The sequence below is a fragment of the Calidris pugnax genome, unplaced genomic scaffold, assembly GCF_001431845.1.
Source record: "Calidris pugnax isolate Ruff unplaced genomic scaffold, ASM143184v1 scaffold225, whole genome shotgun sequence".
In the NCBI taxonomy this organism is placed as follows: domain Eukaryota; kingdom Metazoa; phylum Chordata; class Aves; order Charadriiformes; family Scolopacidae; genus Calidris; species Calidris pugnax.
Genome location: NW_015091072.1, coordinates 3,780,140 through 3,804,583, shown reverse-complemented (window position 1 = coordinate 3,804,583; position 24,444 = coordinate 3,780,140). Strand labels below are relative to the sequence as shown.

At 43.5% G+C, this 24,444-nt stretch overlaps 1 protein-coding gene across 3 annotated transcripts; it reads left to right on the top strand.

Moving 5' to 3' along the window:
- Nucleotides 1-497: 497 nt before the first annotated feature.
- Nucleotides 498-24,308, top strand: CHD1L (chromodomain helicase DNA binding protein 1-like). 3 transcript variants are annotated; one of them, XM_014957055.1, is made up of 23 exons: nt 498-531; nt 1,707-1,819; nt 2,527-2,633; nt 3,896-4,010; nt 5,538-5,569; nt 7,724-7,805; nt 9,001-9,163; nt 9,503-9,658; nt 10,854-10,946; nt 11,399-11,495; nt 12,868-12,941; nt 14,036-14,146; nt 15,684-15,798; nt 16,358-16,511; nt 17,608-17,773; nt 19,280-19,425; nt 19,796-19,959; nt 20,656-20,864; nt 21,929-22,027; nt 22,434-22,504; nt 22,767-22,881; nt 23,139-23,247; nt 23,952-24,308. In XM_014957055.1, exons 2-23 carry the CDS (start codon nt 1,748-1,750, stop codon nt 24,025-24,027), a joined length of 2,526 nt encoding a protein of 841 aa, XP_014812541.1. In that variant the 5' UTR covers nt 498-531; nt 1,707-1,747; the 3' UTR covers nt 24,028-24,308. The 3 variants fall into 3 exon arrangements, with proteins under 3 accessions (XP_014812541.1, XP_014812540.1, XP_014812543.1); XM_014957054.1 differs by having other exon boundaries at nt 498-658; XM_014957057.1 differs by lacking the exons at nt 498-531; nt 1,707-1,819; nt 2,527-2,633 and adding an exon at nt 2,644-2,985.
- The last annotated feature ends 136 nt before the right edge of the window (nt 24,309-24,444 follow it).

The window sequence follows — 24,444 nt, the reverse complement described above, 5'->3', positions numbered from 1 at the left end:
TGCCTTGTTTACACCAGGCAGCCCCGGTGCCGGCCGGGGGGGCGGCCCCTCGCCGGGACTCACCGTGTTGGCCACATGGACGAAGAGGCGCAGTCCGGAGCCGCACAGCCGCGGTGCCCACTGCGGAGAGGAGGCGACAGGTGAACGCCGGGCTCTGCTCTGCTCCCCCCCGCCGCCCGGCCGCCCTCCCGCCTCCCTCCCCGGCACTCACGGCGTCCCGCGGCGGGCTGCGGCCCCGCTTCTCGGCCCGGCCGGGCTCCCGGCGGCGCAGCACGGCCCCGGCGCTGCCGGTGTGCCGCCGCACGCAGCACAGGTAGAAAGCGGCGGCCGGCAGCAGCAGCGAGAGGAGGAACAGCAGCAACGGCGACGCCATCTCCCTCTCTTCCCCTCAGCCCGGCGGGCGGCGGTGAGCCCTCCCGAGGTCGGGGCGGTGCTCGGGCCTGGCCCCGCCTTGCCACCGCGGGCGCCTGCGCCCCCGCCGGGAGCCGAGAGAGGAACGGCGGGAGCCGCGCGGTGGCCGCCCGGTGCCTGGTAAACCTGGGGCCTCCCCCGCCGCACGCCATGTCCCGCTTCTACCAGGCACTTGGCCGTGCCGCCGGTGGCCGGGGGGGCAGTCCGGGCCCGGAGGAGGCCGACGTTTACCGGTGGGGTCTGACAGGTCAGCGGGACACCGCCGGTAGCCGGCCAGGCCCCGGGGGGTGCCCGGGGGAAGGGGCGGTGAGGGAGCGGTGAGGCGCCTGGGGGGGTTTCTGTGAGGGGGCGGCGGAGAGGTTGTGGTCGCCTCTGTGTTAACCTCAAGCCCCCGGGCTTGAGGTAAATAAAGGTGTAAAAATATATGTGGCTTATGAACAGTACGCAGCACTCCAGCCCAGGTACAGGGAAAAGATCTTAAGAGCTCCTCCTTGACTTGTTTTGTGTTCATTTTGGCATCTGGTGCTGGGTTATAGCAGCTTTCCAGTATCTGAAGGGGGGCTACAAGGAAGCTGGAGACTTTTTTTACAAGGGTATGTAGTGATAGGACAGAGGGTAATGGCTTCAAACTGGAAGAGGGCAGATTTAGATCAGAGATCAGGAAGAAATTCTTTACTCTGAAGATGGTGAGGCACTGGGACAAGTTGCCCAGAGAAGCTGTGGATGCCCCATCCCTGGAGGTGTTTAAGACCAGGCTGGATGGGGCTTTGAGCAACCTGCTCTAGTGGAGGTGTCCCTGCCCATGGCAGGGGGGCTTGGAACTTGATGATCTTTAAGGTCTCTTCCAACCTAAACCATTCTCATCTTGGTGAGAAATGATTATTATACAATGGTAGAGTCTTGCAGACATTCCCAGTAGCATAAAGCATCTCCCTGGATGTAGTACTTAGATATTTTAAAAAGTAGGCACAGCTTAAAATCAAGCTGTCTTTTACAAATGCAAAGTAATGGCTTAATTATCAGATCAATGTCTAGGCCTTTGTAATGGCTTAGAGCGTTTTTGTGTGTACAAGTTCCTGAATATGGTTTAAGTTAATAGATTTGCTGTAACATTAGCATCTCTACTTTCTAGCAAAGTAAAACAGCTTCTGCTGAAAACTGCTGTGCTTTTCTTGCAAGGCAGTTGTTTGGGTAGGCCTGGTTGTCCAGGACCTGTTTCTGGTGGCTTCAAGGTGCACTGTGTATGGAGTGTATTGGAGGACTATGCAAACATAACAAATTGCTTTTATTCCCAGGCATTAAGCTTCGTCCCTATCAAGTAGAAGGTGTAAAATGGATGGTGCAATGCTACAAAGTCCAGCACGGCTGTATCCTGGGCGATGAGATGGGTCTTGGGAAGACGTGTCAGGTGTGTTGCGGTCTTCTTCTGGAAAATGACCTTTGCCTACTTTAGGCCAATGTTTCTGCAGAATGAAAAGAAAATCACCCTGATAATTGGTTAGTTAAGCAGCCCCATCCTGAAGTCTGTACTCAAAAGGGAGAGCTCGTTGTTTCTTTCATTCCTTAATCACTTAAAATCCCTATTAGGTCCTGAGGTCCTGAGTGACACTCCAGAAAGGTTTCAGGGTTTTGTAAAAAGATGAGTCGTCATTTCACACAGACATCTGAATGTGTGGTTAATTCATAGTGCACAGAGTTGAAGGGACAATACACAGGAGAGGAGGATGCACCTGCATCAAAATGATTTTTGGGTTTGTCAACACATGGATTAAAATTTACAGGTGTCAATTTTTCAGTGCTGCTTTTTTATTCTTCGCAAATTTTTAAATGACTTTCAGTTTTAGAAAGTGATGTATGGTAGATCTTCTTTTTCGTCACTATGGAGAAAGGTCTTTGGAAAGGTTCTCCAGATTTCGAGGTCATGTTCTGGAATCTAAGCTTTTTTGTCATTGATGGTGGATCTCACTTGACATTCCCTTAGCTCTTCTTTGTGCTAGAGAACCTATGGGAACCAGCTATAAAGCTCAGGAGGGAGACAGTTTATGGGGGTTCAGGCTATTGGGTTTAACTCTTTTGTTATTATAAAAAAACCATAATATTTTCCTTGCCTTCTAGACTATTTCTCTACTACTTTACTTGACAAAAGAAGTAACAAACAAAGAGAAATTTCTGATACTTTGTCCTCTCTCGGTTCTGAGCAACTGGAAGGAGGAACTGGAGCGGTAAGTTTAACAGTTGTCTGGCTCATCATATTCTTGCACAGCAAGTTACAAAGATTCTCTTCAAATGGTCTCAGTCCAACAGTTTTCTTCCTTTGAAAAGGAAGAAAAGTGAAAAAACGAAGCTACCAAAACAACAAATCAACGCAAACACCACTTGCAGTTAACGTGTAGTCTTTAGACTAGTCTTTAGAATGCTGCAGTATACATGAATTAATCAAACTTCTAGTATTGGCTGAGTTTCAGCCCAAATGCCCCCACTATCTCCTTACTTCTTATTGATTTGTAACCCTCCGTGCTCAGCCTCTCTTAGGCAAAATCTGCTGAAGACACCCAGGATTCTGTATGATGAAAGGTAAGACCCAAGTTGAATAGCATCTTTCTTGGCATGCTCACATGTGCATGCAAAATACATTACATCTCTGCATGCAACCCAACTTCAGTGGTGTGCAATGACTCTGCTGATGGCACATTTGCTACGCCCAGAATTCATACATTTTTGAGCTGGAGCCCAAGGATTCCTTTTAAGAGGAAGGGCACAGAGTTAAAAATTGGAACAGAAGTCTGTCTGTGTGACTACCAGGCGATGCTGTCCCTCAGCATCTGAAGTCATCCAGGTTATATTCTGAAGTGAGCTGGCCTGGTTTGGATAGACTTGCAGTTGGAATAGTTGAGGCAAAGCACGTCCCTTCACTGATCAGCAGTGAACAGCTATCCAGGAGGACCATTAGCCAAATATCAGTGGGATTAAATGAGGAAAAATTTTATGGCCCCAACTCTTCCTCCGTGAACTGGTTTTATCTGCTTTTTGACTAAGAGGATAGATTTTTGAGGCCCTGACTCAGACCTGTTTGCTGTAGACATTCCCTTTATGATTTAGGCCATTTCTTTGGCCCCAGCTAGGCAAACTGTATTCATTCACCTGCTTCTCATGAGCTATTTCAGTTTAGAATAACAAATGGGCCATGAGACTGGTTTTTAATCATCTGCCTTGAACTTTGAGACCTAGGAGAAGACAGTTTATTTGGGACTTGTCCAGACCAGAACCGGCAGTTGAGGTACCAACCTGAGATGCAAATTAGTCAGGAAGAATTTAGATTCAAAAGCTGAGATCCAGCCACATCTCACAGGAGGTTAGGGTGTTTGGACAGGAGGTTCTCATTACCTGTTCAGTAGCTATGTTTGGTAAGGGGGTTGAGGGTCTTAAACACATGAAAGACTTAGCTTGGCTCACTGTTTTTGCTCTGTTTTTCTCTTGCCAACAGATTTGCTCCAGGTCTTTCCTTTGTGACATACGTAGGCAGCAAGGAGGAACGACCCAAACTGCAGCAGAACCTGAAAGAACAATCTCACTTCCATGCGGTCCTGACAACATACGAGGTATGTAATGGCTTTGTCACTTGAAAGGAGGGCTCAAGTTTTTTCTTGCCTTTCCATTCCCCTGTACCACCCAGCTCATGCCTTGTCCTCTGCATTCGTGTCTGACCTTTCTCAGTGGTTTTCTAGTCTGTAACCCATTCCACAAGCTGATCTAGGTTGCTGCAAGTTTTTGTGTCCCTCAGATAATCTACTTTAACCCCAGTTTTACCACATAGCTGTATCACACCTTGAGGAAAGAAAACAGACACGTGTCCATCCTTAACTAATGCTGAATGGTATCTGCATTGTCTTTGTATGGTGCCTTCCAGACCTTTAACATCTAATAGAAGTGTACATGTGTGATGCTTGTTAAGATTCTATTAATTGGGCAATGCAAGAACACTTAGAGTTTGCCTTTTTTGTGCCCTCCTCAGCATGCCCTCCTCAGACAAAACTCTCATTCCTGGACTGCAAAACAGTGAGGTTCCTGTTATAATTGATAGGACTTTGGGCTGAATCTAATCATAGCTCTCCTGAGAAGGTCCTGTCCTGTTGTAAATGGAACCAAACCAGAATAGGGTTGTTTCCTTGATCACTGCTTTGGACTTTTCATGGTCTGGTGCTTAATTGTTTGGAGTGGGAAAAAGCCCTTATTTTTCTGAGTCAGTCCCACTCAGGTATTAGTTCATTTCACGACTTTGATTTTATTTTAACAATCTCTTAACAAACACAACTGCATGAAATTAGATTAAAAACATCTCTTACTGCTCCTTTTTTTTTTATTTCCCTTCCGATCTCCCTTTCTCTTTGCCCTTTTGCTTTCCCTCTCTTCACATATTTTAAGGTCTCTTCCTTTTGGGAGCTGGGGGACCTGTGCTCACCATTCAGGTCCACTGAATCTTTTTCCATGTTGTGCAAGTGGGAGTGGGTAGCAGTGATAACCCTCATCCTGAATGTGATAAATGGAGGTGCTCACACTGAAGCAAGTCAAAGGCAGCAACCAACTGTATCAAAATATTCACGGAGCTAGGATTTTTCTTGTCTCTGTTGCTTTTGATGATAAAATGCTGTGCTTTTTAAGACATTCTCTTGAGCGACCTGATATCTCTCCCTCTGAACCTGAAATTGGGCAAGCGAAGTCTACACTTTAGAATACTGTCAGGTCATTGTAATGGCTCAGATCAATCCACTGAAGCGTATGATTGGTTAGAGTGAAAAAGATTGTGATACTGAAGGTGCATGGTATTTCTTAGTGAGTGAGAAAGGTATGAAAAACTTCTACAGAGCTCAAAAGCATTCATGGTGTGTGTAAATTTCCATTAATTCTCTAAAGTTCTACTGCAGTTCTACTGTTTTGCTAGACGAGTTAAAATGTAGGATCACAACAGTTTGTGGTTACAATGGCTGTCACGTTACGTTCCTTGGGTGTTAAGTGGCTTCATTCCAGTCTCCCCCATTCCACCATAGTTTGCAAGTAGACAAAAAGATGTTCTGTTTCTTAACTGGTGTATTAAGTCATAAATCACAGTTCATTTCTTTTCATTGCAGATTTGTCTGAAAGATGCGGCGTTTCTAAAGTTGTGAGTCTGGTTTTAATTTTTTCAAATCTTAATTCTGCACATCTGACAGTTATTTCTTAAGTGTATGTTTGTGTGTGCATGAAATCCCATGCTTATTTCACAAGAGCCAAGGATGTTCTTTGCTTGTGATTAGAGCTTTGGCTTTACCAGCTTTCAGTGAAGAATCTTTAATGTCAGCTAAGATGTAAGTGAACTTCCCCAACAACAGTTTTCAAGCCAGTTAGCTCAAAATAATATGATGCATAGTGGCTTATAGCAGTACACTAAATACCAGTCTAGAAGACTGAAAATTAGAACAGAGGAGATCTTCAAGAACTTCAGATTATAAAGGTTCTTATGAGATCATTAGGTGCAAAATTTGCTGAAATTCACTTGCATTATGCTATGGTAATCATGTGCTAATACCGTATCCTGAAGTTTATTGCCTCTTGCCACCAGTCAGAGCGGTGGAGGGGTTCTGGAGCATTATGCTTTCTAGCAAGACTGATTATATAGCTGAAATTCACCCTGTAGGAAGTATTGTCATGGTCCTGCAGGATTTTACAGAAGCCTGCACTTGAAATGGGAAGGAATTTTTGTATTTTTTAGTAATAGCATGAAAGCCTTACAATATTGATAAGTGCTGTGACAAATTCTGGGGTCAGCCAGATTATCACGAGTGGCTCAGGATCTTTTGTAGGAACAGAAACCCAGTGGCCCCTACTGACACAATTTTGGATCTCCCAGAATTAGTCAGGCCTCCTATGGGCAACCTGTTCAGCAAAGCACCTGCCCTTGGCCAGTGCTGGAAACAGCAAGTTGTGCTGGATGAACACATCATGGTAGAAGCCAGGCCTGAGGAAAGGTAGCCATGGCCATACTGTCCTTACATTCCATATCATATACTGCACTGCTACATTTGATTCTGTTTATTGTGCAGTTTAGTTGGGCTATTTAGTACCCAGGGAAAGCAAGTAACTAGCCTTAGTATTACAGAAATGTCAACTCCAGTGCAGTTTCCTCTTTCCAAGGTTAGCCCATAACATCAAAGCCATGTCACTCAAGTTTGGGGTTTTTTTGCCCTCTAGTCTTCCTGAAAAAAAAGTGGTTGCTAATAATTTGCACATTTGTCCTGTGTAGGAGCACTTGCAGCACTTTGTAAAGGTGGGTCAGAGTTATCAGATGTCCCACCGCCAGCTCTTCTTACAAACTCACAAATGAGTTGAGCTAGAGCCCTGCTCTAATGTAGTGCATGAGACATCAGACTCTGCTGTGCACATGAGCTTCTGCAATGCTCTTCATTGCAGTGTCCCCCCTGCAATTCGGTTGCTGAGCCTGTGGAATAAGAATAATGACATTTGACTGTCCTGGCAATGTCAGGACAGTCTTCCCTCTCTTAAATAGGGAAGAGGGGAATGAAGGCAAACAGAGAGGATGTGGGGAGAATGTAGGTAGCTGTGACTCAAGCCCTTGTATTCTACTGGGAAGAGAAGCATGTGGGTAAGAAAAGCCGCTTTCCCTTCCCTGCCTACCCATCAGCCAGGCTTGACTGTGTGGAAATCACTCTGTGATGTAAGAGCTGAAACCCTAGTGATAAGCAGACACAAACACTGAGGGCTGGAAAGATCCAGAGTTTGTATGAAGCCTAGAGGATCTACTAGATCACCAGTGATTCTGCAGCTTGCTTGAGGAGACACTGTATATAGCTGTACGAACCTAGAATAAGTCGAAGCTCCTGTGCTGGATGATGTGCAAAAGCCTTGTAACCACTCTGCTGTCACTGCCTCCTGATAGCTGATGGGTTTTTGCACAGGTGCCACGGCCTAGTTTCAAGTGTCTCTTTCCAAATCATAGACCTTCTTGAATGTTTGACTAACTTGTGCTTATGTCATTTTCCCCATTGTAATGGGGAGGGAGAGAGAAGCAACAAAATGAAGTGAATTTACTTAGTTTTGATTTTAGAGAAACTCATCCAGGCTATAGTTAAGAAACTGTTGAAGCTCCTGAAATACAGAACTTGTGAATTTCTCCCACCCCACTTGCAATGTTTGTTTGTTGTTCATGCAGTGGGAGCATCTCAAGTTCAGCCAAGCAGAATCATCACTTTTTTCAGTCTTTTTGTATTGAGAAGAACTGTCAGCTCCTAACTAAAGATGCTGTTTTGTGTTTGTTTAGCTTTAACTGGGCTGCCTTGGTTGTAGACGAAGCTCACAGACTGAAAAATCAAAGTTCTCTGCTTTACAAGACGCTTTCTGAGGTAAAATAACTCATCTGTCTTCCAGTATGTAAAGATATTTTCCTCTTTGGTATAACCTACAGATTCTCTGTTTGTTACTCTGAGTATTTATTAAGCTGTGGGATGCAATCAGTTTCCATCAGAGTTGGTGAGCAGATTGCTATATTTAGTAGCAGGCAAATAAAGGCCTATCTTGTTGGCTTTGCATGGAAATGGGCAGTATTTGGAGCTTATCTCTCATTCTGACTTGTGTTTGGGCTTGACACATTGGAGCAATTTGAGAGAGTTAAAAATGTAAAGCAGCCAGACATAGCGCTGAACCACAGCTATGCTACTGAAGTAGACGTCTGGCTGACCTAAGACAATATAAAGCAACAAGAGACTACATCCATGGGACCTCAAGTCATGAACTACTGTCTTCCATTGCCCCATTTAATGGAGCCACCCTTGTTTATTGAAATGAGTAGGTTTGCTCCAGCTTCCAAAGCACCCTGCCAGAGTACGATGAATGCCTGAGTGAAGGCTGCCCTTCTTGTCATGGCAGTGGAACATGGCATTAGGTCAGGGCTGGCATCAGCAACGTTGAACTAACATATTGCCCATGATGCCTGTATTTCAGGAGCTTTGGTTGTAGTCGCAAAGAAATAAGCATGATTCACCTTAGGTCTGCTCCTAAAGTATTTTCTATTACCAAACTTGAGAGGAAATTGTATTTTTTTCAAAGGTAAGCATATTCCCTAGGTCTCCTGACATGGATTACTGTAAGCAATGTGGACCAGATAACGTTGTTGTCAGAGTTAGCCAGCAAATAGAAATGGAACATAATCTTTTGCAGTTTTATTTCACTGCGACTATCCTATTCCAACAGCATTTTCCAATCATCTGTCGTTACCCAACATTGAGTACACAGGATTGTAGAGTGTGTGGATCTGAGAATTTTAATGGTGTTGGTTTTGCACTTTGTTCTCATTTTGTTTACACTGGCTTCCTTGCATTGGTGCCATCCTAATCAGTTTGGTGGAGCTATTTGACTGTTACACCATACCTTATGTTGAGTGGTTTTGGCAGACATTTGCAGCGTTCTGCAGGCAGTTCTGTGCCACCTGTCATCTTTAAGTTAAGCTAAAGAGTGGTGTGGGTGGAGTTGTATATTAAGTAACTTTTCATTCCAGATATTTGCTCCTAATTAATCTTGTTTTGTTGCTGGTTCTTTCAGTTCTCAGTAGGCTTCAGCCTGCTGCTCACAGGCACTCCAATTCAGAACAGCCTCCAGGAACTGTACTCCTTACTCAGCCTTGTTGAACCTGTCATCTTTCCTAGGGAACAAGCAAAAGAGTTTGTTGACTATTACCAAGCGATTGAAAAGGAGAGTGAGCCAGGTAACTAAGAAGTAATATTGTACTCCAGTCAGAATGAGCTGTTGTTATCTTGACTAGGAGACAGGCATGTTGTGTCCTCTTTATTTGCCTTCTTTTAATGCTGACTAGCTTTAAAACAAGGACACTAAAAGTAGTTATTACTTACCTTAATGTAGCTCTTAAGTATTTCAGGTACGCAGCTATATTTTAGTTTCTCTGTGTGTAAAATTGTGCTTGAATCATCTCACTAATAGATGTAAGGTTCCTTATTTATTTTTAAAATACAGCTATGAAGTTACTGTACAAATTCCTTATATTTTATGCAGTAATCTCCTATTTTTTTCCCCTGCCTCTGCATAGCCAAAGAACTGCACAGTCTTCTGCAGCCATTTTTGCTTCGAAGAGTCAAATCTGAGGTGGCTGCAGAGCTGCCAAAGAAGGTGGAAGTGGTTCTATACCATGGAATGTCAGCTCTGCAGAGAAAGTACTACAAGGCCATTTTGATGAAAGATCTAGGTAACTGAGGGTTCTGAATCCTATCAGCTAATTTTAAAAACAAAATCAATTCCTTTTGTAAATCTGTGCTCTGTTGTAGTGAAGCAGAAGATACTTTGGCCTGCAGGATATGCATAGAATAAACATGTCAAATTCAGTGCTTTCAGCTGCTTGATTTGTGGTTTTAGCTTGTGACAAAAATAAGAGACAAATGGATTTAGAGCTGAGTGTTGTAGTGCCAGGGAGGGTCAGCTTCAGGATTCTGCTTTGGGCCGGCCTGGAATTAAAAATGCTTATCATGAGGTAAGCTTCCCCCTTCCCATGTTTTTATGTCCAGACAAAAGGGAGGTACAGGAAATTTTGGACACGTGGACCTCTACAAATTTTCCAGTAGTAGCACAGATGCCATAAAGTGTGGATGTAGATACGAGTTTCTTAGGAAACCACAGAGCCATATAACCAATGCAGCCACGGAGTGTTACCGTAATAGCTCACTCTTTGTCACTTCATGTATGAACTGTTACAAAGCATCATGGGGTATGAGAGAGAAAGTATTTGCTTCTCTCTGAATTTCTTTTTTCCATCTGTGCAAACCACATCATCTGTCTTGCCAGTCCTTAATGTGTTGTAGGGAAAGTAAAACTGGGGGGCTGGGGACCCTTTGTTCTTCTAGTGCTAGCACTTTGCATGAACATCAGCTGGCAATCTGAACCTTCTAAAATCAGTATATGTGCACGTATTTTCTTTATCTCTTCAGAAAAATGCAACCCTTCTTAACTTCCTGGTTGCCCTGGAGATCGTGACTGTGCTGTATTACTTTTTTTTTGTTGTTGTTGCAAAATTCAATGAACAGCACCAAATTTCTTTCACTATTTTTGATGATTTCTAGATCTATAGTTCACTCTTAGAAAAATGACAGTGACCCTTTCCAGGTAATCCAGAAACTTCCAGGGAGTTTAACAAGGCAGTATAGTTTTCTTCAGGGTTTATTTCTAGAGGTTCGTCAAAAAAATGTAAGGAAAATTTTGTTTGGTCCACAAAAACAGATGTATTAGTCTTGTGATGGAAATTCAAATGCAGAAGTGATATGCAGAGGGAGATACTCCAGTGCTGAAGCACCGCAGAGCGGTGTTCTGTACCCAGACATTCCCAGTCATGCCCGTTGATGGAGCATGGGCTTTTCTGCTCAGTTCCTTTTCTGTGCTCTTTGTTCCAGACGCATTTGAAAGTGAAACAGGAAGGAAGGTTACACTTCAGAATGTCTTGATTCAGCTTCGAAAGTGTGTTGCCCACCCGTACCTCTTCAATGGTAAGAAAGCGCTGTTCTCCCTCTTGAAGTATAAAAAGGTAAATTTCTTGATTTACACAGTGGTTTTCTATTATTGCTTGGCAATGTCATGCTTAACAGAAGCAAGTAATATACGATGTTGTGCTTGGATCAGTAGCAGCTGTGAGTTTGTGACCGGTTCCAACATATGACAGCTCATCAACAATGAGGAATAAAGTAGAGGACTCTGTGAAGCCTGAGTTTCTCACTGCGGCTCTCTGCTTGTGTGTCTTCTCTCACCTAAACAATGAAATCACAGTGCTTTGTGAACTACTGAGGTTGTTCTTTAGAGACAGAGAAGGACCATCACTTCTCAAGCAAGCATCATAGGAGTCTGCTTGGCAATAGTTGGCAGCGCAGACACTCTGAGGTTGACCACTGAGTTGTTACTTGCATAGTACTAGGTCTGCTTCTGAAACTCCTTTCTGTTCCAGGTGTTGAGCCAGAACCCTTTGAGATTGGAGATCATATTGTTGAAGCCAGTGGCAAGCTGTGCTTGTTGGATAAACTCCTTTCATTCTTGTATGCTGGGTACGTCATGTTGGGGTGAGGAAGATAGAGTAGGGTTGGCATAGAGAGAAGGGATAAACTTGGAAGGTAAAGTGCCTTATTTAGCTATAGATTGTGCAGATATTCATCACAACACGAGCACTGTCCTATTTATTGCACATTACTGACTACTAAAGAAGACATTTCAATATAAGGAGCTGCATTAGAGATGGTAGATTTTTGTAGATTGCCTTTAAATGTTTTTCAAATTACTTCATTAGCTCTGTCACATGTTCTCGTATTTGCCATATTTGGGAACCCGGGAGAATAACCATTTGACATGGTATGCAGCACATCTGGTCTGACCTTGGATTTCCTGAGAACAGCTTCCAGTGCGTCTGTTGAGTTCCTTTGTGCTCCCATGCCTGTGCTAGCCCAGGAGGCAGAATGCATAGAAAATGTGACAAAGAAATTTGACTGAACCAAAGCTGGAACTTCAGCTTTGGGAATGGCATTTGGAACTCCTTGTGTTGAGCTTTAGTGACTTCAGAACCTTGGGTATTTCCCTCCATCTCTCAGATGGGAGGCAAATCAAACTGCAGTTTGTATTCTTGTGCAGTCTGTGAAGCAGCACCTCCACATGACACAAATTCTACCGTATCTCTTAATTGGGCTGTGATTTCCCTTTGACTACTTCCAAAGGACAGAGCTTCAGCAGACGTTGGGAAGTTCTGATGTGGTTATGGAGGTCTTTGTCCTTCTGCTGTATAGCACCGTTCCTTGAATGTCTTTGCCATAAGACCAGATTTGTGCAAATTCTGGACTTGAAAATGCCTGTGTTCTGCTCTACAGTGAAGTCTGATTTTAACAGAGCACTGAGGCCTATAGCTGGGAGGGAGGAGAGCCCATTTCTCACTTATATACAGTTGTAGGCAGAGTTTAATCTTTGAGGGTCATTTGCTGGAGCAGGAAATACTCAATTGTCACAGAGATGCTGATACTACATTGTTGCAGCATTTAACATGCTTTGTAGTTTGTGATTTGAGAGCAGTCTGGTGTGCCAGGTCATGTGGTGAGGGAGACCTCGTGAGTATCCTTCTAGACAGGCTCCTTTGGATCCTCACCGGGCTGCATCCAGCCAGCAGCAGAGCTGTGCCAGAGCCTTGTCACATCTCTGTGACATCAGGCTCTGGGCATGGCAACTGATGATGGCAGATGTAGCTGACTGGTTGCATCTGGATCTGGGGCTGAAAATGTGAGGGAATGAGCTGTGACACTGTGAGGTTTAGTGCATAGAGGTGATGAGGTCTTGCTGTGTAGCAGGGACTGGTTAACCTATTGTAACCCCTCTACCACCGTGTGAAATGCTGTCACAGTATGTTGAGGCTCATGGTGTCTCACGTTCTTCTTCCAGTGGCCACCGTGTCTTGCTCTTCTCTCAGATGACTCAACTGCTTGATATCCTGCAAGACTACATGGACTATAGAGGTACGTTCTGCATTCTTTGGTAGCAGAGGGCTTATCCTAATGATCTCATCTGTATATTGTTCTTCTGATTTTGGTTGATCTGCTTGGGCTGGAGAAGGGATGGGGATTTACTGCTTCTTAGTAGATAGAAACCATACTGTTGGAGTGGTACTTTGTGTTGGAGGGTATCGAGTTCAGCTCTTTACTGTGCTATGACCAGACTGAAATGAACTGGCTCTTCAATATTGTTCTTCAAAGCAGTTTCAGCTTTGATTCCTTGATAAAATGGAGTTAATAAATGGCAGGTAGCAATGTTTCATATATACTTGTGTTCAGTTATGTACCCTGAGTCCTGAAGTAATTGAACAGAAGGCAGTAGGCTTGCTCTAGATTGAGTTTGTCCAGCACGAAATGCAAGTTGGGCCACATTCATACCAGGAAATTAATTTTTGACTAAAACAGTTGTTGGCAGTGGGGCCCCAAAATGTCTGCGAGGGCAGGTTGGATCAGACCATTTTTGGCAAGGTTACCAAAGTGTTCTTGGGACATTCTCTTTTGTTTCAATCCATGTGGCTCCATGCCTACGTAGGATTTCCCATGAAAGAGGCTTTTGTTTGGTGTTTATGGTTTTGGACAACTAATAATGCAGGATAAAGCCAAATGTAGGGCCATATCCCATACTGCTTGCTCACAGGAAAGCACACATTCAAGGCTGTGGGATTTTGCATAAATGGAGGATCCAATGGTAGTTGGCCTGTTTTGTGGGGCCAACAGCCAGCACAACATAGTCTGAAATGGGACTGTGAGCTAACGTTCTTTTATACTTTGGCTCTGAATTTTCCTGTTGTGTTTCCAAGCAGTAAATTAAATGCTGAGTCTCTGCTTCAGACTCAGCTAAATTACCCTTTGCCGACACTCCATCTGGAAGTCAGGGTCACTACTTCTCTTTATACGAGGTTTAACTAGGAAAGGATGAAGGAGTTGAAGGCAATAAAATGAGAATCAAGGCAGGAGGATCTGGTGTAAAAAAGATTCAGGACAGCAGTGAGACAATAGAGAATGAGGTAAGAGCATAGACAGAATTTCAGAAACATACGTGTTCCTTGTTTGAAAAGGCTACAGCTACGAGCGGCTGGACGGTTCTGTTAGGGGTGAAGAGAGACACCTTGCCATTAAGAACTTTGGTCAACAGCCCGTCTTCATCTTCCTGCTGAGCACCAGAGCAGGTAAGTAAGGAAAGGAGAGACAAACAGCCCATCTTGCCTCTGCAGTCATCTGTTGCTCTCTCTGGCAAGATTTCAGGGAGTTCTGAATCCTGCAGAGCCTGTTCATGTGGGGGATTTTTGAGGGAGACAAGTCACATCCTGAACTGGGGTCTCTCAGCTAGGACATCTGGTTTCTGTGCTTTCCTTTCGGCAGCTGATGCCAAGATACTTTTCATATTGCAGCCACTTGAGTTACTTTTTTTATTCCAAGTCCCATAATGCCTGTCCCTGTGCCAGGTTGAGCTTAAGGAGTCTCACTAGCATCTTATTTCTGCAAGCACCAAACTTTAGGCGGGAACAGACTTCCTTTCAGTAAGCTGGTGGAACTGCTTCTCAGGTTTGCTGAGCATGGACATGCTCTCTATCTGGCAGACTTAAATGAGACCCTTTTACTGTCCTGAGAATGGCAAAGAACGCCGTGGGACTGCTATCTGTGCTTCTTCCCCTCTTAGCTCCTCAGGCAGATCTGTGTCTTCTACCTAGTTTCAAACCTCCCTGTCTCTGGATTCAAGCAAGCACAGGGGCAGGCTTGTCTCCAGAGGAGGGATCCCCACTGCATCAAGTTGGAACTAAGTTTTCCTTTCAGCTTCCGGTCAGACTTTCCTGGATGAGCCTGTCTCCAATGATACTGCAGGGCGTTGAGGGCCATATGTAGAGAGACTGAAAATAAGTGCCAAATGCTAGATGGTAGGAATTAGCGTGTCTCTCCTGACAGTGCCTGAACTCTCCCTGCCCATGGCAGCCAGACTTATGACTGCACATTGCTGTGTCTGGCCAAAACATTTTGTATTCAGCTGGAAATGGGTGTGCTAGCAGTATTTCCATCACTGTTGCGGATAGAGATTTTCAGGTGCATGACTGTCTCCACTTGCAGGGATGTTCTGATTACTGTGAAGAGGTGCTTGGCATGAGCTGGAAGAAATGTAAAGCAGCAGGCTACAGTGTGTAGATAGTTGGTATTAAAACAATATAATTAACTGTATTTTTTTTCCGTAAGAGCCCAAACTCTAACCTCAAAACCTTTGTCATATAAATACCTAGGCTCTGGTTATTGTATAGTTGGGCCTGGTTTTTTCCACTGTTTCAGCACTGTAGTTACCTGTTGCTTCTGTGCTGCAGCCAAGTTGTTGTAGTAGTCTGTTGTAATCTCAGTGAAGCCAGTCCTTGCTGGGTTAATCTGCCTGCCAGCAGAAGAGTATGTCTGTGTTCATCAGCCTTGACAACTGTCCCCTTTGCATTGGTTCACTTGCACCCTATCTTTTTTGACTGCATTGTATAGTACAGCTTGGTTTTGGGCTGCTGCAGAAAGCTGGAAGGTGGAAATGGAAAGTTTACCCATCTTTTTAGAGCCGTGTGAGACTTACATTTGAGGTTGAGAGATGGATTGAATTAGATACAGTTGATCAGATCTTACAGAGCCTTGCATAGCATAAATTCTCCAGCTTCTCCTTTATTTTCTGCTGGTGACGTATTTTGTGATCTCCTTCTTTGCTTGTAGGTGGAGTTGGCATGAACCTGACAGCAGCAGATACAGTTATTTTCACCGATAGTGATTTTAACCCACAAAATGACCTGCAAGCAATAGCAAGAGCTCACCGGATTGGGCAGAACAAGTGAGAAATGTTGCTACTTCTGGTTTGGTTGCTGATTCTCTTGGTCTCTCAGTTTTGCTTCCCCTGTTCGTAGGCAATGGAGGTTAAAGTACAATAGATTGAATGTCAAAGGAAAGCAGAGAGGATTTTATGTCTTTGTTTTTCTGTTGCAGCCTCGTGTAGTCTTGTCCTTGTCATGTGTCTAGGGTGGGAGCTTTGTTGATTTGGAGGAGGAGAGGGAATCTGGAAGTTTGTCTGCACTTTCGCATTTCTCCTGTGTCAAGAAGCAATTGTACCAGCATTACATTTCTGCTGATTGTTACTGTTGATTTTGTTCTTGCCTTTTTTCCCTATCAAAGGAGTGGGTGAGGGGGTAGTGCTCCGTGCAAGGAAACAGATTTAGTGCACCTCAAAAAAAAAAAGAAAATAATAAGGAATTTCTTCTGTTACTGTTGATTTTGTTCTTGCCTTTTTTTCCCTATCAAAGGAATGGGTGAGGGGGTAGTGCTCTGTGCAAGGAAACAGCTTTAGTGCACCTCAAAAAAAAGAAAATAATAAGGATTTTCTTAAACTTTTCAAGGCCTGTAAAAATTATCCGCTTGATTGGGCGAGATACAATTGAAGAAATAATCTACCGAAGAGCTGCCTCTAAGCTCCGGCTGACAAATGCCATTGTAGAAGGGGGTCACTTTGCTCTGGGAGCACCCAAGCCTCAGGGAGCAGCGGAGTTACAGGTAAAATAGAGCTATATCCTCAACTTGACTCCAGTAACATCTTTAGAAATGTCCCAGAGAGTTTCTGTATTTATGTCTGATACGAACCTAGCCAAATAGATGTTCTGGAGGAGATGTGCATTGACACGACAGCTTTTGCATGTCTTAGGAACCAAAATAACATCCCAGGTCCAGACAAGATCTGATGTTTGATGACAGTTTTTACAATTTTGAGGCACATCTATTGTTGAAAAAGGGTGTGTTCTTTTTGGAGAAGAGAGGAAGGCAGAACCTCTCCTAATTTTACTTGTTTATTTTTAATTATAACAGGTCTGAAGTGGAAGCTGACTCATTGTTTCTAGAACTTATTTGTCTTCGGTGCTTTTCTCTCCCAAGCAGCGCTGATGATAAGTTCTTGGTCAGCTTTTGGTTTCTAGTCTGAAACTTGGTCAACCTTTTGTTGACCTCTCGGCAAACGTAGTGTCTCAGGAGTCAGGGCATGATTTATAATTCTGATCTGAAAGCTGACATTTGTGCTGAAAACTTGGGTTGAAAACCTCAAGCAGAGTGACATTTAGGGGAATATGCCCTCTATGCAGCTAAACCTGGGAAAGGTTTGAAATAAGTGAATTCTTTCACCCACCGCCTCGCCTTCCCATCCCACCAGCATGTATCAGCAATTATATTTTCCATGGGAGAAGTGGAACTGAGCCCATAGGAAATTCCGTGCTGATATTTTTCTCCCCATGGATTTTTGTGGTATTTAAGCTTTTGTTTTAAAGGAGTTGGGGGCAAAACCATCCCTGGTCTTTCTGGCTATGAAGCAAGCTGCTTGAATGCCATCAGTACAATGCTGTTTTGTCATTCAGCCCTAGAGAAAAATGACTGTTCAAGTCTGGATGAGTTATGATTGAGGGAGATATGTTGTAGGGACCTGTCCCATCAGGTGTTGGGAGAACTGAGCATGTTAAAGCATAAGTGTTCTGACAGGTAACATTAAGGCTTAGATTTCTCCAATTGTACAGCCTTTGCGTTTAATCCTGAGAAGCTCAAGATACTGGGATTGGTGTGGAATTGGGAGATATTAATACTGAACTTCCCCTTCTCTTTGTTACAGCTGAGCGAAATCCTGAAATTTGGCTTGGATAAATTGCTCTCCTCTGAGGGGAGTACTATACAGGATGTGGAACTGGAAAACATCCTTGGAGAGACAAAAGAAGGGAAGTGGGTAATGGATGTTGTGCTCCCACACAAAGAAGAGAGTGAAGAGGAGGATACAGAGAGTAAGTTAAGAATCTAAATATCTATGAAATGTATGACACTTGGGTACTCTTAGAGGAGGTTTCCCAGGCATTTTTCAGGCAACAAGAAGAAAAGTGGACTTGTAATTGAGTGAGTGACTTGGATTTTCTTTGTGGCCTATCCACAAACTTTATTTCTGAGCCTTTATTGATCTTTTTCTTCTTTTTGTGTCCTTATTACCTATTTGTAAGATATTAGTAACAATACTTGTCCAGTTTGATGACTGGAAAGCTGAATTCCTTCATGTGCTTCAAATATTTGCTGTTTTTCCCACAGAGAACCATTAACACAGATCTACAGTTTTAGAGTTATAATGGTAACTTAAGGAAAGACTGTGTAGCAGGTGTTTAGTATTTATCTCCAAACAAAAGATTATTGGCTGTGAAAATCACAACTTAAAATGACTTTAAAAAATTCCAAAGTGTGACATAAGGAACGCGGAGTCATGGAAGTCTAAGTAACTAGAACAAACCTACTCTGTCTTCAGTACTCGACCAAAGCAGGACACAGTCCAAATGTCACACAATCATGGTTAGTTTTTCATAGCACTGTACTACACGAGAATGAATTCTAAGGCTACTTTCCCTCTTCTAGTGTGGTGGTGAGAGACTGAATTTCTGTTTGAGTACACAGCACTTAAATACATATCTGACTGAAGCAGAAACATGGCCCTGCAGGGTAGGTATTATCAGTCTCACAGCAGTTGCCAGCAACGAGTAATTGTTTGCTGAGAATTAGCGGAGAATGGTATTTTCTGTTGGTAACTTAACGTAAGAGCAGTGGTACCACACTGTGTAATAGTTACTGGGAAAATAGCTGATAAGCAGTAACTTTAGGCTGCAGTGTTCTGTGCTTTTATTCTGTTTGGGAGCACAAAAGCAAAAGTTTGCTGTCCCTTTACAAGAGTTGCCTGCAACCCTTCCCTTGCCCAAGGAAGTGGTTGAGGCACCATCCCTGGAGGTGTTCAAAAGACGGGTTGACACAGTCCTCAGGAATATGGTTTAGTGGTATGTTTTTGTGGTTTGTTTTGGGGGGGGGGGTTTGTTGGGTTTTTTTTGTGGTTTTTGGGTCAGAGTTAGGTTGATGGTTGGACTAGATGATCTTTAAGGTCCCTTCCAACCTAGACAATTCTATGATTCTATAGCAAAGCTGATTGGATTTGCTACTGGCAGAGATGGAGTGCCCGAAGAGAACAGTGATGGAGCCACAACTTAAAACAGCTAGTTGACCAAAATAGAAAGAAAGGTTCTTTGGCAGTATAAGTAACTTAAATAAAAAGCTTCTGCCTAAGGAAGCAAATCTTGATTCTCTTGTTTCTATATGATGCTGACACTGGTCATACAAAAAAGATTATGAGAGTGAACATCTTTTTCTGCTGAGGATAGAACACTGTCACAGAGAAGCTAAATTTCTTTTGATCTTACTATACATTTTAGGCATTAGTGACTTTCAGTTCCTTTTTACACTTTTTAATTATTCTTTTCAAGATCACATGTACGTGTACGAAGGCAAAGATTATTCAAAAGAACCCAGCAGAGAAGACAAGAAAGCATTTGATCAGCTTTTGGATCTTCAGAAAGCCTTGACTGAAGAGACTAGTAAGGAAGGGAGAGCTCTCCGGAACAAAGCAAACGTAAGAGAAAAGACATGACAAGGCACAAGATGCTCTTTCATTTGCTTGTGGAAAATGAGAGTGACAGTTTTCTCCCTTTACCTACAGCTTGCAGAAGTCATGTTCCAAGATTTGGATGTCAGTGTAGTAAAGTTGGCTCTTGAATCTGAGGGCTTGACAATTCAGTTCTAATAACAGACCAAAGACATGATGTGCAGGGCAGTCATATAAACTTAGGTCACAAAACCGTCATATCCCAAGTGACAGCTGGGATATGATGATTAAGACCTGTGCACAATTAGACAAATTGAAAAGGAGTGTAGGATAAGGTGGACACCAGACATAGCTTTCTGAATGAGTGGTTTGTTTCCATTATACTTTCTTTCTCCAGGCCCTTCTCACAGGCCTCCGGGAACAGTCAACCAGGAGGAAACACTTGTTGAGCGCAGAGGAGCTGGAGGCGAGGAGGAAGAAGCGCCAAGAAGCAGCAGCAAAGAGAGCAAGGCTCATGGAAGAAAAGAAGAAAGCAAAAGCAGAGGCAGAACACAAAAAAAAGTATGGTTTGACTACTTGGAAGCTGATGTCTGTTATGCTACACTCAAGAAATGTGTGTCTGATGAAAATAAGTCATGCTCTGTATCAATTCTGGGAGGTGGGGCTGGGGATGAGGGGAGGAGAAGATGACAAAATGGCCACAGAACACCCTAATGAGAGAGTTAACTTTATACATCAGGATGTTTGTGTGTGTGTGCTCAAACTGTGTAGCATAGGGATGTGAAGGTGGAAAAATGGCTTGAGCCCCTAGCAAGGGTTCTTTACCCCTGAATAGACTGTCTGACCTCACATCTAATTTAACTCATAGACACTGGCCTGAACAAGACCCCCATACCTGAACATAGAGTGAGCTTTCAGAGAAGTTTTCTCAAATGTCACAGTTGGCCCCTATCTATTGGTCTGACATCTGTGACTCTCTGGCACGTGTCTTAACTTTCTCCTCCTTGTTTCCTAGATGTTCTTCCTTTCTACAACTCTAAGTAGCTCCTTGCCCTTTGTCATACACTCACTTTTTCCACGCCTGCAGTTGGTTTATCACACTGGCATGTGGCTTTTAGTATCACAGATAACAACTGTGGTAAACTTTTTGCTGGCCTAAAATAGGGAAGGGCAGCAGAGGGAATGCAGGTCTGGGTCTTCTGTGTTTATTGCAATGATTGAAAACCAGGTGTTGAACATAATCTTTTTTTGTTTCAGGATGGCTTGGTGGGAGGAAAATCATTACACATCTACCTGCCTTCCTTCAGAGGAAAGTGACTCTGAGGAAGAGTTTGAGGAGGAAGAGGTTGGTCTGAATGTGGATTTAGATTACAAAGATGCAGACCTGAACTATATCAAGTACGTCATGGGAGATGTCACTCACCCCAAAGCAGAAGAGGAGGATGCCATCATTGTCCACTGCCTAGGTAGGACCTACAACAACAGGAATGTGGTTGGGTGAGGTGGACAAGAGGGCTGAATAGTCCCTACTAGCCCAATAGTTTCTAATTCCCATCCAGCAGAAATAATTTGGATTTGATTCTGACTTAATCTGCAGTGGTGCAGAGGCAGCACAGCCTCTACTCCACCAGGTATAACCCACACAAGTACTACGTATACAGGTCTTTTCATGCCTTCTCTGGATTTATGGGTAAGTCTCTTGAAAGATGCCTGTATGGCTTGCAATTTTATGTCTGTGGCCAAGCAAGGACAGTTCCTCCTGAGAGCAGGGCCTTTTCTTCATCCTGTGGAAGCTGCAGGGATTGAACTGAGATATTAAAAATCATCTCCCTTATACAGTCAGCAGAGAGAGACAGGCACTTCCAGAAGCTGAGGTCAGAGTTTCTCTCAGGGCTCATCTCTCAACACTGACGGTGCAGAGGCTCTAGGCTAGTCTCCTCATTTAAGGACCTCTGTTAAGACACTAAAGCTGAGGGAGAGAAATTCACATTACAGAGTTCCTCCTGACTCCGTATTGGAGCTGCTTTATCACCAGAACTATAGCAGAACATTATAATCTGCTTTAGCTTATGTTGAACCCAGTACCAAACCTCATGTTTAAAGTGGACATTCCAAGTAAAAATGAAAGCCTACAAATAACAAACGTCTAGTTGTGGGAAGCCCAAAGCACCAATCTGGGGACATAGTAGGTGCATACAGCATGCACCTATATGCATGTATGTGAGGATATTAACACGTTTACGTGCTCAGTGCCATGGTTAGTACTTTTCTGAGCATCCTTAGTGGACAGTAAGAAGGAATTCTTCCCACAGAGTTTTTCAGGGAACTGTGACAAGTTTGTTTTTCTCAAGGGCTGAGGTTTATCCTCTAGGATGGTCCCTTGAGTACTGGTTGGCTTCAGTTTGTGTGTGGTTCCTGTATCTGGTTTTGATAATCATTCGTTGCATTTGTACAAAGTAGGTCCCTTTCATGTGGGGGTGGTCTTCAACCTCACTTTCTAAAAGGAGTCTAACTTGTCATTTCATTCTAGATGACTCCGGCCGCTGGGGAAGGGGTGGTTTATTTACAGCTCTGGAGGCTCGTTCTGATCAGCCAAAAAAAATATATGAGATGGCAGGAAAGATGAAAGGTAAGAGATTAAAACATGACCTTAGGCCAAGATACTTGAAAGAGCTTAAATCCCACTGATGTTGCAGGAGTGAAGTGCCTGGATACCTTGATGCTCATTTTTTTTTTCCTCTTTCTCTAGGTATGTGCATCCCTAGCTCTGACAGCAGTAATAGAGCAAGTGCTTTGACTTGAGTTGTTTGGGTGTGAGAACTCAGCATAGGGGTTGGTCATTCCAATCTCGGGGGTGGGGAATGTCTGTCTTGCTTCCCTGGGAAAAGGGACTGACTATTGAAACCATCGTGAGGAGATAAAGAAAGGCAAGGAGAATAATACAGAATGTGACAGTGAAATCACACATTGACTCACCACCGATACTTTAGGACTGATTTTTTTTTGTTCTTGTTGTGTTCTTGTTTTCTGGACAGACCTGGAGTTAGGAGGAACCCTGTTGTTCCCCATTGATGATAAAAAATCCAGGAAAAAAGGACAAGACTTGGTGAGAGTTAGAAGCTCCCTTTTGTGTTGTTCTGTCCACATGTTTTTGAAGCTGTGTGAAATCAACGTTATGTCTTTTTCCCAATAGTAATGGCACTGAATACTGAACATGGCTAAGATGCAGTTAAACATTACAGAAAAGGAGATCTTTTTCTCATTTATTAAAGCTAATAGTTAGTAATGCAGTTTTCCAGCAGCTGTCACTGTATACAGCACTAAGCAACACAGACTCCATTTCATGTTTTTGTGTGTTTTCTCCTTAGTTGGCCTTGATTGTAGCTCAGCACCGGGATCGGTCCAACAACTTGTCTGGCATTAAGCTGTCTGCTTTGGAAAAGGGCCTGAAGAAGATTTATTTAGCAGCCAAGAAAAGGAATGGTAAGTGTTTGTGCAGAAGAACCAGTGAATCTTGACATGTGTGATTGCACCTAAAGATGATGACCAGTTTCCACCTCTCCTGTAGTGTTTTTTCTGTAGTGAAGTAAGAGTGAGATCTCCATGGCAGATATTTTTGGTTTTTTTGTTCCAAAATATTTCTTCTGTTCTTGTTGGGTAGCTTGAAGTTCTTAACTAGACTGCTTTCTATATGTATATCTTGTCCTAAAGCGTGTGCTTCTCTCTTCCCTCCTCCTCAGCAACAGTGCATCTTCCACGTATCGGGTATGCAACAAAAGGTTTCAACTGGTACGGCACCGAGCGGCTCATCCGAAAGCATTTGGCAACACGGGGTATCCCTACTCTTATGTATCCTTTTGGAGTATGTCTTACTTTGTTCACAACCTCATATTGAAATGATCCCCTAAATATCTTGGTGAACGCAAAGCAAGGAAGCAAGGCAAGGCACAGATGCCACAATCCAGCTAAAAACTTGGTTTCTCTGACTTTGCTGTCATCCAGCCACTCATTCCACAGTGGGGATTTACCATTTCAGTTGATAATGACAGATTAGTGTGATTCAGTGTGCCTGTCGGAATTTGTTAGAACTAGGTGCTGGTCTTCTGCTGACAGCCATCAGCTTACCTGTACACGCCACGTCTGCGGGTGAGATGACTGGAATTCCAGAATAACGGAAGTGACTCAGAAAGTAGCAAAAGTGAGAATGCGAAAAAAACCATTATAACGTTCCACACAAGTGATAACCTGCTTCCTTGGCTGAACATGGTGGAGCTGGTGTGTGCTAGGACAGGCTCTCCTAACGAAACAAGCTCACTGCTTTCACCTTCGAGGAAAGGAGACAGAGGTTTACAAAGAGGCTCTGTTTTGTCACTTCTCGAGGAAGACACGCAATTGCTGTACTGCTGCTGTCAGCAATTCCGTGAAACTGAAAACCTGAAACAAAGGCAGAAGTATTCAGAGCATTCTGCCTCCTTCCTCAGTGAGTCTCTTAGTGGACGTGTTGCCTGGCACTCCTTGACACTTGACAGCATTTCCTTGACACTTCTTATTAGATACTACTTCCCTAGGAACAAAGGCTCTTCTGCTTCACAACCATATTCATCCTCAGTGACAGTCTCAAAGCCATGAAGATGTAGTGATTTCTTTGAGAAACATGTGCAAAACAAGCCAAGGATCATTTCAACATCGCGCAGACAGTCTGTATGCGTCTGCTTCAGAAACACAGTTTACACAGCCCGTTATTCGCTCCTGTATCTCTCTGCCTTTATGGGCCAGAACATTTACATACTGTCAGTGGCTCTGGAGAGGAATAAGACTGCTTTCAGGGTTCAGAAAGTCTTTGGATAAGGATGTTTGCTCAATGCCAGATCTGGTTTGGAGATGGAAAATTAAACTTCTGCTGATGGTCAGTTGTTATGCCTTACATTAAGTTATTGCTAGGGTTTGGAATATGGTATTGTTTGGTTATATTTTTTCCTCCTCTTCAAATTTCATCCCTCATCTCGCTATACCTGTTTTCAATCAGCTTTTTAGTGGTTACCTGCC